Source organism: Saccopteryx bilineata, chromosome 5 (genome assembly GCF_036850765.1).
Source record: "Saccopteryx bilineata isolate mSacBil1 chromosome 5, mSacBil1_pri_phased_curated, whole genome shotgun sequence".
NCBI lineage: Eukaryota > Metazoa > Chordata > Mammalia > Chiroptera > Emballonuridae > Saccopteryx > Saccopteryx bilineata.
This window is the reverse complement of record NC_089494.1, coordinates 225891101-225904871: the sequence shown is the minus strand read 5'-3', so window position 1 is coordinate 225904871 and position 13771 is coordinate 225891101. Positions and strand designations below refer to the sequence as shown.

At 39.9% G+C, this 13771-nt stretch overlaps 1 protein-coding gene across 9 annotated transcripts in view; it reads right to left on the bottom strand.

Moving 5' to 3' along the window:
• The window catches only part of AASDH (aminoadipate-semialdehyde dehydrogenase), a 28896-nt gene extending 17895 nt beyond the window's left edge, over positions 1 to 11001 (bottom strand). For 2 of the 9 annotated variants that reach the window (XM_066279333.1, XM_066279326.1), the window contains exons 1-4: positions 10923 to 11001; positions 7287 to 7580; positions 5348 to 5468; positions 1271 to 1590 (exon numbers count right to left, since the gene is read on the bottom strand). In XM_066279333.1, coding sequence (XP_066135430.1) covers positions 1271 to 1590; positions 5348 to 5468; positions 7287 to 7516 — 671 coding nt within the window. In that variant the 5' untranslated portion in view covers positions 7517 to 7580; positions 10923 to 11001. Of the gene's footprint in view, positions 1 to 1270; positions 1591 to 5347; positions 5469 to 7286; positions 7581 to 8619; positions 8808 to 10498 lie in introns of all 9 variants that reach the window. The other 7 variants (XM_066279327.1, XM_066279330.1, XM_066279331.1 and 4 more) reach the window with 7 other exon arrangements.
• Between the last annotated feature and the right edge of the window lie 2770 nt (positions 11002 to 13771).

Here is a 13771-nt window from a genome sequence, read left to right as displayed (position 1 = left end):
TGTAGAGCATGCGTAGTCAGTGTTGAGCCTATGGCACTATTTCAATTTGAACATACAAAACCCATTCTATCTCAAAGCAGGGATTACCTTAACTTCAAAATATTTTCAGGTGGGACTGTGGGGCCCCATTCACAACCCTAGAGTTGAAAAAAAAAGCGCCTTCTTGGAACATCCCTTATCTGACTAACAGCAGCAACGTCTGGGAAGTGAGGCGACCATAAATTCCTCTTCAGGGTGGCTTTTCCTCCCAGCAAGACCACAGAGTAAACCCACCAGAATCCCCTCTGGGGACTTGTATGGCCCTGAAGCAGGAAAGACTATTCTCACCTGCACAGATCAACATTATCACAAAGTTTACTTCTCTTTGCTTTTTGTAAAGAAATGTATTTGTTCTTCCCACAGAAACCTTTCTTACCCTCCTTTTTCCCTACCAAGGTAGGTAAATCAGCCTTCCAGTTTCAACCTTTTAATGCTGAAGTTCAGAACATGCTACCCAAACTTTGCTGCTCTGGCATATTGACTATTTTGAGTTGAAGGCACTTGAAAAACAGCATAAAACAGGAAAAACACTCTGATGTTCCTTCTTTTTCTCTTTTTCCATAAAAATAGGAGCTGCAATTCCCATATGAAGGATGTCATTCCTATACCAGAAGTAACATTCTTGTCATTAAGGACTAGAAGCTGAGCCTGACCAGGCGGTGGCGCAGTGGATGGAGCGTCGGACTGGGATGTGGAGGACCCGGGTTCGAGACCCTGAGGTCGCCAGCTTGAGTGGGGGCTGCTCTAATTTGAGCAAAGATCACCAGCTTGAGCCCAAGGTCACTGGCTCAAGCAAGGGGTCACTCAGTCAGTCTGCTGTACCCCCCCCCCCCGTCAAGGCACATATGAGAAAGGAGTCAATGAATAACTAAGGTGATGCAACAAAGAGTTGATGCTTCTCATCTCTCTCCCTTCCTGTCTGTCTGTCCCTCTCTCTGACTCTCTGTCTCTGTTGCAAAAAAAAAAAAAAGGACTAGAAGCTGCGAGTCAGAGAAGTCTACAAACAGACCTTGTTAAAATACTTATCTTCCCTCCGTCTCCCCACATAGTTCAGCCACTTTTCCACAATTGACTCTGTTCAACCAAATATATAATAAAAGCAAGCAGATTTGGCCTTGTCGTTGGGTCTTAATTCCTTAGAAGGGTCCTAGGTCACATGAAACTTGTATAGCTGACCCTTGAATAATGCAGGGGGTTACAAGTTCTGAAGGACTCTAAGGACAGAACTTACCGAAAATGCTGGATGTTCGGCACTATGCATGCATGAGGAACCCTGACAATCTTGGGTGTCCCCGTGGTGCCTGATGTATGCAGAACGTAGGCTAAGCAATGCTTTAACCTCACATCCATGTGCTCTTCTGACTTGTCTTCACTGCTGTTCTCAGAGCTTGTGCTGTTTGCCATTTTTTCTTTTTTGCATTTCTCTTTTCTATCATTTAACATTAAGTTCACTCCGACATTTTTCCAGTGAAGTCTGAAGAGTACTAGGTCATTATGTTCTACTGTAAATGTGTCATAATTCAACAGTGTTTCATAGGAAGATTTGAATTTCTGTTCAATGGAGAACAAAATTTCCAAATGTTAAAAGTCTTTTTTACATAGAAGTAATATATTCATTATTCGTTCATTGTGGCTTTTAAAATTTTTTATTTTATTTATTCATTTCAGAGAGGAGAGGAGAGAGAGAGAGAGAGAGAGAGAGAGAGAGAGAAGGGAGGAGGAGCAGGAAGCATCAACTCCCATATGTGCCTTGACCAGGCAAGCCTGGGGTTTCAAACCAGCGACCTCAGCATTCCAGGTTGACACTTTATCTACTGTGCCACCACAGGTCAGGCTCATTGTGGCTTTTTAAATTTTTTTTTTTTTTTGAGAACTTGCTATATATCCAGGGATAAAAATAAATAAATTAGAAGCCTCCAAGGGTTAAGTGCTGTCCTTACTTTCAAAGGTGCCCTCAAAATAAACAGACATATAAAAGCACAACTGCAGTATAGTGTGGTCAAGTGTGACCATGAAATATGCTTGACCTGTTAATGGGAACGGAGGAGGCTTCACTGCCTAGGTCAGAGATTGTTTCCTCTTATGTAATATTTGTGTTTATAAGCAGTTATTGTCCAAATAAAGAGAAGGGATACTTCAGGCAAACAGCCATTACAGCCAAACGCTGTTGTGGAGAGCATTAAGCATCCACCAAGGTGCAGAACTGGGAGAGGGGAAGAAGGTAAGTAGTACTGTTAACAGAAGATGAGTAAGTAACCCTTAATAACTCTGCATATGCAACACTAAGGAGTTTAGACCTTAATCTGTAAGCAATGGGATCCAATTGAAGGTGGCAACAACACAGAATAGACTTTACTCTGTCAAGAGTCTGATAAGTACGAGCCATTTAATGAACTTTTTGCAACAATTCAGATATGCAGTATGGGCCTGAGCTAACGGGATTGCAACCTGAGAGGAGAGAGAGGGTCTGTGAGCAATGCATCAGTAGGGCTTGGTCACTTTCAGTATAGAGAGTGAGCCCAAGAAGACTGAGTTTCTGTGTCAGGCACTGGTAGATAAAAATAGATTAATACAGAACTGATTTCGGATAACAAGATGCTAGGTTCAGCTTGTACATGCCAACAGTGAAGTTCCTTTGAACGTATCCTTTTAGGTTGATAAAAATCAGCTTAATGAAATATAACTTAAGTTTTCTCATTAAAGAAATCAATATATATAGCCTGACCAGTGGTGACACAGTGGATAAAGTGTCAACCTGGGACACTGAAGTCCCAAGTTTGAAACCTCGAGGTCATCCAGCTTGAACACGGGGTCACTGGCTTGAGCATGGGATCATAGACATGACCCTATGGTCACTGGCTTGTGCATAAAGGTCGCTGGCTTGAAGCCCAAGGTCACTAGCTTGAGCCCAAGGTCACTGGCTTGAGCAAGAGGTCACTGGCTCAGCTGCAGCCCTCTGATTAAGGCACATATGAGAAAGCAATCAATGAACAACTAAAAGAACCACAACTATGAGTTGACGCTTCTCATTTCTCTACCTTCCTGTCTGTCTGTCTCTCTCTCACTAAAAAAAAAAGGGAAAAGGGAAAAGAAATCAATATAAATGAGAGAAAAAGGTCAAAACCCAGAAGCCTATAGTGTTTTCTGTTCTTTTGGTGTGTGTATATTAGGGGTGGGGTGTGATGTGTAATAGTCAAATAATTAGATACCTACATATTCTAAAGATTTAGCTCAAAAACACCTGCCATTAAAATTTTCCTATCTCTACTAGGTTGCATTTACTTCACTTAGGACAATATCATACTATGTAGACCTTATTGGTTTGGAAGTATTAACCTTTTCTCCTCAACTAAATTATAAGAAGTTGAGGGGCAAGAATTAGGTTTTTGGCTTCTTTCGCATACCAAGGCCTCCCAGACAACCTGACTCTACTGCAGGGTTTCTCGAGCTCAACGCTGGCATTCTGGACCAGAGAAATCTTTGAGGGGAGCTGTCTTGTTCCTTGTAGGATTTTTAACAGCATCCCTGCCCTCTACCCACTGATACCAGTAGCACCCCACTGCCATCATGACAATAAAAAACACCAGACATTGCGAAATGTCTCCTTGGAGAAAAACCACCCCCAGCTGAGAACCAGAGGATGCTGGGCATATACAGTTGATGTTCCCCATCAACTGTAAATACTTCCCCATTGCTCCTATATTAAGTGAAGGAGGAACACTTATACCAGTGCCAAAGTCATGCAGCGAGAAGTAAGGTACTTTCTATGGGGTTTTTCTGTGCTCAATTCCTTCCTATAAGGAGTTATTTAATTTTCACACCCAATCACCTCTTTTATAAAATTTTCACTGAGGTTGTTTAGAAATATGAATGTCACACCCTCATTTTAGTTTTGCTTACATCAACAACAGGAATAATCAGTTTGAGGAGCAGACACTAATATATTTTTATTTAGAAATTATTTATTAACCAAATGAATACATTAGTAGTCTCATTCTGGAGGCTTTACTCAAATATCCATGATTCTCTATAGAGTTCTCCATCTATCTCAGGCTCTTGATAGCTTCTTATGGTTATCTATATACAGACAGAGATGCACACACATGCACAAAAGTGAAATATATTTATGTCATCCCCAAATATATAAATTCAGATAAGAAATGGGTAAAAACAGGCTGAATTGAATATATGTTCTATATGCTCTTCCTTTCTTTTTGGCAAAACAATATTTCATAAACAAGAAATAAAAAAATAATAATGAAATATGGGCTGCAGCTTCCTGAACATATACTACTAATGCTTGTCCCTAAAGTAGTATTTTGTTTGTGTGTATGTGTGTGTGTGTGACAGAGAGTGAGAGACAGAGATAGGGGCAGATAGGGACAGAGAGGCAGAAGGGAGAGAGATGAGAAGCATCAATTCTTCGATGCATCACCTTAGTTGTTCACTGATTGCTTTCTCATATGTGTCTTGACTGGGGGGGCTCCAGCCAAGCCAGTGACCCTTGCTCAAGCCTTGGGCTTAAGCCAGAGCCCTTGTGCTTCAAGCCAGCGGACTTTGGGCTCAAGCCAGCAACCATGGGGTCATGTCTATGATCCCATGCTCAAGCCAGTGAGCCCGCGCTCAAGGCTCAGGGTTTCAAACCTGGGTCCTCTGCATCCCAGTCCACTGGGATGCTCTGTCCACTGCACCACCACCAGCTCAGGCTAATGCAGTATTTTTGAGCTAGATCTTTGGTTGGCAAAAAATTTAAAAATATAATGAATTTAATTTTCTAGAAAAGTTTGGTCTACATACCAATTTCTTTTACAAAATCTAAGCTTGCTTATAATTCTTTAATGTTGTTGGCCATTGTAAATTGTCATAAATATATAAAAGTTTCAAGTATTACAAATCTTCCTAGTATAGGAACAACTGTGGAAAGAGAAAGGAAATTTAAAACACGCACAATATATTATTATAAAGCTACAAGATAGGTTCATGCTGTGAGCAGTGTTCCCCAACAGTGTGGGGGTGAAGGGCACTTCCAGCAGACATCTGACAGTGTCTGGGGACAACTTTGGTCGTCAGAACTGGGGGGTGCTACTGACATCTGGTGGCTGGACACCAGGGGTATTGCTGTATATCCCATAATGTACAGGACACTCCTCACAACAAAGAATTACCCAGCCCAAAACGTCAACAATGCTGAGACTGAGAAACCCTGCAGAGTCAGGAAATTTAGAAATCAAGAGGAGATAAAGGGGAGACCCTTCAATTGAAAGAAAAATGTAATACATAAAAAAACAATTTAAATAGATACACTTACAGTAATTTGCTGTTTCTCAACAAGGATATACTTTAGATTACAGTTTTTTATAAAATGAACTGATAATGCTGGTGGTGAATCTGGATCAATGGGAGCATATGCAGCAGGGACTTGAAGGATTCTAAAGAAACAAAGGAAACAGCACACAATATATGTTGAAAATAATCTTTAAGCATTTCTGTTTCTCTATGTACTTTATTTACTATTGACTTTATCAGAAATTCCCAATGGTTTTGTTTGTTGACACATTTTTGTAAGTAGTTATTTTTACCTGATTCTTAAGACTGAATATTTTGAGTGTTTACTATCTTAAATTAACATTACTTAATCTAGAGAAATCTACATTTTTAAAAAATATTTTTATTTTTGTTTATAGATTTTAGAGAGAGAGAGAAATATTGATTTGTTGTTCTCCTAATTTATATAATCATTGGTTGATTCCTGTATGTGCCTGACTGGGGTCAAACCCACAACCTTGATATATGGAGACAATGCTCTAACCATCTGAGCTGCCCAACCGGGACAAAATCTAAGATTTTTTTTTAAAGCTAATGTATTACATAAATATACTTGGTTAACTGTATACAACAAAGATACCAAACAGGTAGCACTGTTATTTCTTCATCTATGTAGGGTAACATAAAATAAGCTAAATACCCACATGCAACTTATTAGTATGCAGATTCTATTACTCTGCACACTAAAAAAGAGATGTCACCAAAATCAGTATGCTTAAAAGGTAAAAAATAGATTTGTAAGTGACAATACTTGCATAAATATCAAAGATAACTTAGTTGTTTTAACTAAAAGTACTTTGAAGTTACACTTTGTGGACACTAGATCTTTGCACATAATAAAATCTCAATAGCCCTGCCTGGGTAGTTCAGTAGATCTATCAGAGTGTCATCCTGATAGGCCAAGGGTTCAATCCCTTGTCAGGGCACATACAAGAATCAACCAATGAATACATAAATAAGTGGAACAAATTGATGTTTCTCTCTTTCTCTTCCTCCCTTTCTTCTCTAAAACCAATTTAAAAAAATTAAAAACCTTGTTTCTCATACACATACACACACAAAAACAACCCCTCAATAAATTCTTGCCAGTGATGGAATAAAAAAAATTAAACTTTTTTTGTTTTACATTTATATAATCAATCTACTAACACCTGTATCGTGGGATGAATATCAACGTCTTTACAGCTTTTATTTACTGTAGAACCCTAATATGGAAATCCCTATATGAGAATAATATTCTGGAAAAATTTTAAATTGAACATTTTGAAAATATATTTTTAAATTTTTTCCATTGATTTGAGAGAGGGGGAACAAGAGAAAGAGAGAGAGAAGCATCAACTTAGTTGTTCCATTTAGTTGTGTATTCATTGCTTCTCCTGTGTGCCACGACCAGGGGTTGAACCCATGACCTGGTGCACTGGAAAGATGCTTTATCCAATGAGCCACCTGACCAGGACACAGATATTTGTTTGAATTAGTATCTTCCAAAATTCATATCTCAATTTTTATGGAGCATTATCCAAAACTCTCAACTATTCACTCATTCACTTACTGAATACTTGCATACCAAAAATTAAGTCTTAGAGGAAAGTATATAGTTATATTATCTAAAATTCTTGTTTTCTTTTATCTAACAACAGAACTTATGACTTTTCTTTTGGCAGACTAAAGAAGCCCTTATATTTTGGAGATATTTAAATGTTCTATTAGTGAAACTTCTAGTCTCTCCTAAATAAACTTAGATGAATTAATTAAAAATAATCCTAGGGAAAATATGAACTCCTTTAGCCTCTCTAGAATTGATCAAGCAATACAGAAAAATCCAATAGTAAACAGAACAGTAACCTGAAATATAGTCTACGTATTAAAGGATTATAAATTAGGTTAGAGTATATCAAATTTTTAGTTTTAAAATATATTACCCTAAAATCCAAGAGGGTATGTTTATCCCAGGATGGCAGTAGAGACCAATTTCCCGAATTCCTTGAAAGTCACAGTGTGATAGCAGAAAATCTGATAATTCTGAAGCAGCATTAACTAGAGTCTTGTAGGTGTAATAAACTGGAGGCCGCTCATTACATTCATCAAAACATACAGCTATTTTATTGGAATAAGTGGAGGCAGCCTGATGCACCAGTTCCTGAAGAGTCATTTCACCAAAATTTACTTAAATATCATTGGTAACAGAAGTGCGGAAACAGGGAGTTTTAGGGAGCCTGGTAGAGGGAGAAGAAAAGAGAGAAACTTCTATAGTCACTCCTCACAAAAATAATTATATATTGAAGACATACAATTAACGAATCACTGAACTTATGAATTATTTATGGTAACTTTGCTGAGGACAATGATGCTAAAAATTAATCTGATACAGTTATCCTAATGCTGGGTCACAGCTGGAAGAAAATTTGGGAGCCGAGTGGTACACACAGATGAGGGTGAAACAGGTAGAAATATAGAATTCTCTCTCTTCTGACTACAATGTAAATATATATCTTTAACCTATTATATTGTGTGTGTGTATATATATATACACACATATATATATACACATATATATATACACACACACACATATATATTTAACCAATAAGACCAAATATAAAGTACCACATGTTTTTTTATTTTTAGTATTGTTACAAATTGATTAAGATAAAGTGGTTAAAACCTGCCAAATGCAAATAAAGTCTGTGTTTAGGAACTGAACTTAGGAGAAAGCAAAATCAACCTTTCACAGAAAAAAGGAAAAAAAATCTACCTACAATCCATCCAGTTTTGGTCCATTATATATAAACTGTGCTATTTACTATTTAGTATAATACTTTACACAGGTCACATCAATTCATTTTGTAATTGTTAAAAAGTAAGCTCTTCCTGCTCTATTTGATATTTAAATTGCCAATGAATTCATTTAAAGTTAGACTCTAAATGTAGTATTACAACTCAGTAAAACATTGCATCAAGTCAATGTTCTCATGGCTTCTCCATGCAGATTAAGTAAAAAGATTTGAAATTATTTCATCAAAGAAATTTTAAGAATCACTAATTTTTATAAAAAAGTAAAAAAATATGAGTACTTCCTTGAAGGGAAAGTGATGTTTTCTGAACCCTACATTCCAGATTTCAAAGCAAATAAAGCCTGACCAGGTGGTAGTGCAGTGGATAGGGCGTCGGACTGGGATGTGGAAGGACCCAGGTTTGAGATCCCGAGGTCGCCAGCTTGAGCACGGGCTCATCTGGCTTGAGCAAAAAGCTCACCAGCTTGGACCCAAGGTCGCTGGCTCCAGCAAGGGGTTACTCGGTCTGCTGAAGGCCCGCAGTCAAGGCACATATAAGAAAGCAATCAATGAACAACTAAGGTGTCGCAACGAAAAACTGATGATTGATGCTTCTCATCTCTCTCCGTTCCTGTCTGTCTATCCCTCTCTCTGACTCTCTCTCTGTCCCTGTAAAAAAAAAAAAAAAAAAAAAAAGAAGCAAATAAGATTTTAATTATTCAAGGTTTTTAATTTGTTCATACTTGTTTGCACTGATTTCCCTACTGATTCAAAATACATTTTCATCCATGTCATTTAGTTAATATCAATTAGAGAACATTGATAAGACATTCCTACAGAGAGCAAAATGAACAAATAACTGCTGAGATTCATGTTAGGAAACACTATGATTTCTAAATGTAAAGTTTAAAAATATAACTTAAGTATGTACAGTTTGTTTTTAGTAAGTTTTTCTACAAATACTAGCTATTTTATGATGCACAAGATAAAAATTTTAGGCTTTCCTCATACATACAAATGATCACTGGACAAATATAAGGAAAACTTTCCACAGCATGCATTAAAATTATGTGGAATGACTTCTTTGCAAGAAACAGTACAAAGGACTATCTTCTGCTACTCTCGCCAAATATTATATATATAACAAACTGCCTGCACTATAGAATATATTAAAGTATTTTTACAAATATATGTAGCTTAAATGCAAAACAAAATTTGCATTTTTAAATACAAAAACACAGACAGCAGTTAATTTTCCACTGGAGGACAATCTACTCAATGTTATACTCCAAAATTACTTGACATCAAAATAAAGGTCAAGATTATAAAATGAGTTAAATTGTTTTTAATGCTATTTTTATGACAAATCACAACACTCAACACACAATAAAGATGTTTTTCTATTTTTTAGTTTCCCAGTTGTTACAGAAAATTAAGATAAAATCTATTCTTAAGGTTTTCATTTTCATTAACTATATCAAATACACTGCTCACAAAAATTAGGGGATATTTCAAAATGAACATGAAATGATAAAAAGAAGCATTTGATTTTTTTTATTAAACAAGAACATCAGAAAAACAAAGAAGTCAAAGAAAGCGGTTCAATTACACAAATGAGATGCAAAACCAGCTTTTATTTCATTGGTGAAAATGCACTATACAAAAGGTTGAAAGTACTGGAGTATCTGCATGTTCATATTCATTTTGAAATATCCCCTAATTTTTGTGAGCAGTATACATTCTCTGCAACAAAGAATACCGTATTTATTGGATGCTCAGACATTTCTTGGATATTTCAAGAATAAGAAATAAGCAAAATCTGGTAGGTATGATGTATAAGTAATGGGATCACTTAGTTTAAGATATTTCTTATTTTACAAATGCAGAAGCTATTTAGCCATCACAGGAGTGCCAACGAATTCTCTTGCTTTGCAGACCCTCCCATGCTTACTGGCTGTCTTAAAGACGGCAAAGTACCATATTTCCCCATGTATAAGACGCTCCTATGGATAAGACGCACCTTAACTTGGGGACCCAAAATTTGAAGAAAAAAAAATGTATTACATAAAGTTATTGAACTCAAGTTTTATTCATCATAAAATTCATACAACTCCTCATCACTCAAAACTCCCATCCATTAGCTTGTCCTCATCTGTGTCTGATGACGAATGACTGTCTTTAATAAGTGTAAAAACAAGTGCAAAAAAGCGGGAAGTGCAAGTAAAAAATATCTACAACCACTGTATAAGATGCACCCAGTTTTTTTACCCCAAATTTTTTGGAAAAGGGTGCGTCTTATACATGGGGAAATACGGTGATTAGAAACTTGTTTTCCCCCTATCCATCACTTCTTTACTTACATTATCAACTACGTTTAATAATAACTTCCAAAACACTTTTTCATTTACTCTTTGAAATAAGGCTAGGCGGGAGGCGGGGCAGGGTTATTTTCATCTGAATTAAAGAATAGAGGGTCCATGGCTGGGTGACCCCGCCGATTACACAGGTCGGTTTAGTGTTTGCACCACATCAGTCGGCCAGACACCACTGACTCAAACCGGACGCACAGCGGTCGTTCGGCAGCTGAGCGGATCTGTGCACAGCCAGCCCCAGGTCTGTCTGTACCTGACTCACCTCCTTCACACAAGCCCCTGCCGGATGGCATCTCCTGCCACCTCCCATTCTGAAGGCCTTAGGTGGTGGCGGGAGATCCGAGACTGTCCAAACCCTTCTCCTGGCAGCCCACTCAAGATACCTAGCCACACAGAACCAAAAAGCAGTCACCACAAAGCCTTATAGAGCCCACTGCGCCGCCCGCCGGGATCCAGGAGGAGCCTGCTAGCCGGGACATCTTCAGAGTCGCTCCACTGACGTCAGCGCGAGCGACCCCGAGCAGGCGCTGTCGCGCCGCCCCGCCCCCTCCGGAAGCTTTGGAGCCAACCCGGGGAGAACCGGTGCAGGTGAGGGTTCTCGGCTCAGACACCGGTTGTGGTCGTGATGAGTTTTGGATAGGGGTTGCCAGGACTTTGGGGCCGTACCCTTTCATGTTTGCCAGGAAAGTCGGGGCAAATATTTGAATTCTGATTCGTGGTCTCCGTGTTCATAGAGTGGAGATAAAGATATCTCCTAGGGTTGTTGTGAAGGAAGGTAAAATCGTTGTCAAACGTGAGAGTGCGTAAATGTCACCCATTCGACATATTCTGAGAATCTGCACTAGACTAGCGATGAAACCTGCAAATGAAGTCCTTGTCATTAAAAGGCTGACATTTTCATTAGAAGAGACGGATTTAAACGATAACTAAGAAAATTTTAACTTTCAATAGGAGCTATAAAAGAAAATACAGATTCGAGGGGGAGTTACATAAGCTATACACCTAAATAATAATCTGTTTCCCAAGAGAGTTATTTTTTTTTAATTACAGGAACAGAGAGAGAGTCAGAGAGAGGGATAGATAGAGACAGACAGACAGGAACGGAGAGAGATGAGAAGCATCAATCATTAGTTTTTCGTTGCGACACCTTAGTTGTTCATTGATTGCTTTCTCATATGTGCCTTGACCGCGGGCCTTCAGCAGACAGAGTAACCCCTTGCTTGAGCCAGCGACCTTGAGTCCAAGCTGGTGAGCTTTTGCTCAAACCAGATGAGCCCGCACTCAAGCTGGCAACCTCGGGGTCTCGAACCTGGGTCCTCGGCATCCCAGTTTGATGCTCTTTCCACTGCGCCACCGCCTGGTCAGGCCCAAGAGAGTTATTATAGACATGTAAATCACTACAAGTGTCAGAGGGCAATAATGATGAGATTTTGGCAGAGAGGATGTTTTGGATGGGAGGAGGACTGAGAAGGCAGCCTAGCATGGACAATGAAACTTGAAAAAGGCATAGGATGTCCTGGTGTCAGATGTTACTGGCAAGAAACTAGCAGCAATCCAAGAGCTATGTCCAGTTACTCGTGAAACCTCCAGAATGTATCACAAGTCTCTTAACTATCATGTTGCTTTGGGGAAGAATATGTGTAACTTATCTTTGTTTATATATTTGGGAATACATACTGTAAAGGGAACCTGGTGGCTAACTGGGCTCAAATTAAAAAAAAAAAAAAAAAAAAAAAAAAAAAGCAGAGCCTAGCAGCGATTTCTGCAGGATACAGGATACTGGGTTGGGGTGGGGACTCTCACACAGCCTAAACTGCCTCTATGCCAAACTGCCTGCAAGGTTGTTTCTGCCTATGAGCCAGCCCTTATAAAGAATTTCCTGGAGTCCTATTTTAATCACCCATGGAAGCTGTGCGGCTTTGACCAATCAGAGTGACTCTATTCTGATCAATCAGGACATTGTCTTTGGACCAATAAAACTGTGAAGATTCAGACCTCATTTGCATGCGTATGGGCCAATCGGGGACCAGAGGTAGGGACTTCTGTCTATATAAGCCAACTCCCCTATGGATAAAGAGGGCTTTTTCCATGGAAAAACTATGATTGTGTTTCGCTGGCTGAAGCTGAAACACTGCTGCTAGCTAGAGGGTCAGTGGCCCCAGAGTTGTTCCATGGTGTGCTGAGTAAACATTGCATTGAATAAAGTTTCCTTCTTTACCACACCCCCAAATTAGGGGTGGGATGGGGGTTGTCCTCTGTTGGTGTTGAATTGGCGTCAATTACCACTGGTAGACATTCCTTAGTGCCCATCTGGGGCACTGAAACCAATCTCCTGACACCATCCTGAAACCAACTTGTCTGGCACCTGTAAAACCCCTTGGGCTCGAGTCATCTTTCTGGAGGCACCTGAGGATCTCAGGTAAGACCTCCCAGATCCAAGACCTCCCATGCTACAGTTGAGGTCTTGGAGACTTTATTCAATTTTTTTTTTTTTTTGTATTTTTTTTTTCTGAAGCTGGAAACGGGGAGAGACAGACAGACTCCCGCATGCGCCCAACCAGGATCCACCCGGCACGCCCACCAGGGGCGACGCTCTGCCCACCAGGGGGCGATGCTCTGCCCCTCCCGGGCGTCGCTCTGCCGCGACCACAGCCACTCTAGCGCCTGGGGCAGAGGCCAAGGAGCCATCCCCAGCACCCGGGCCATCTTTGCTCCAATGGAGCCTTGGCTGCGGGAGGGGAAGAGAGAGACAGAGAGGAAGGAGGGGGGCGGGGTGGAGAAGCAAAAGGGCGCTTCTCCTATGTGCTCTGGCCGGGAATCGAACCCGGGTCCCCCCGCATGCCAGGCCGACGCTCTACCGCTGACCCAACCGGCCAGGGCGACTTTATTCAATTTAAAGATTTTATTTATTGATTGGAGAGAAAAAAGGGGGGAGGAACAGTAAGCATCAACTCGTAGAAGTAGCTTGTCTCTAGTATGTGCCTTGATGGGACAAGCCTGGGATTTTGAACAAGAGACTTCAGCATTCCAGGCCCATGCTTTAGCCACTGTGCCCTACAGGTTGGGCTTTATTCAGTTTATGTGAGGAACTCTCATCTGGTGATCTCAGTCCATGTGTTTGGACCAAGGGGACCCCTCCATATCATTCGGGTTTGGTACCTAAGAGGGGCATCCCTCAGTTGCATTTGGCATCAGCGAGGGTATATCCTCCAGGGGGGCTTTCCTTTGTCACATTTGGTACCTAGGGAGGGTATCCTCCAG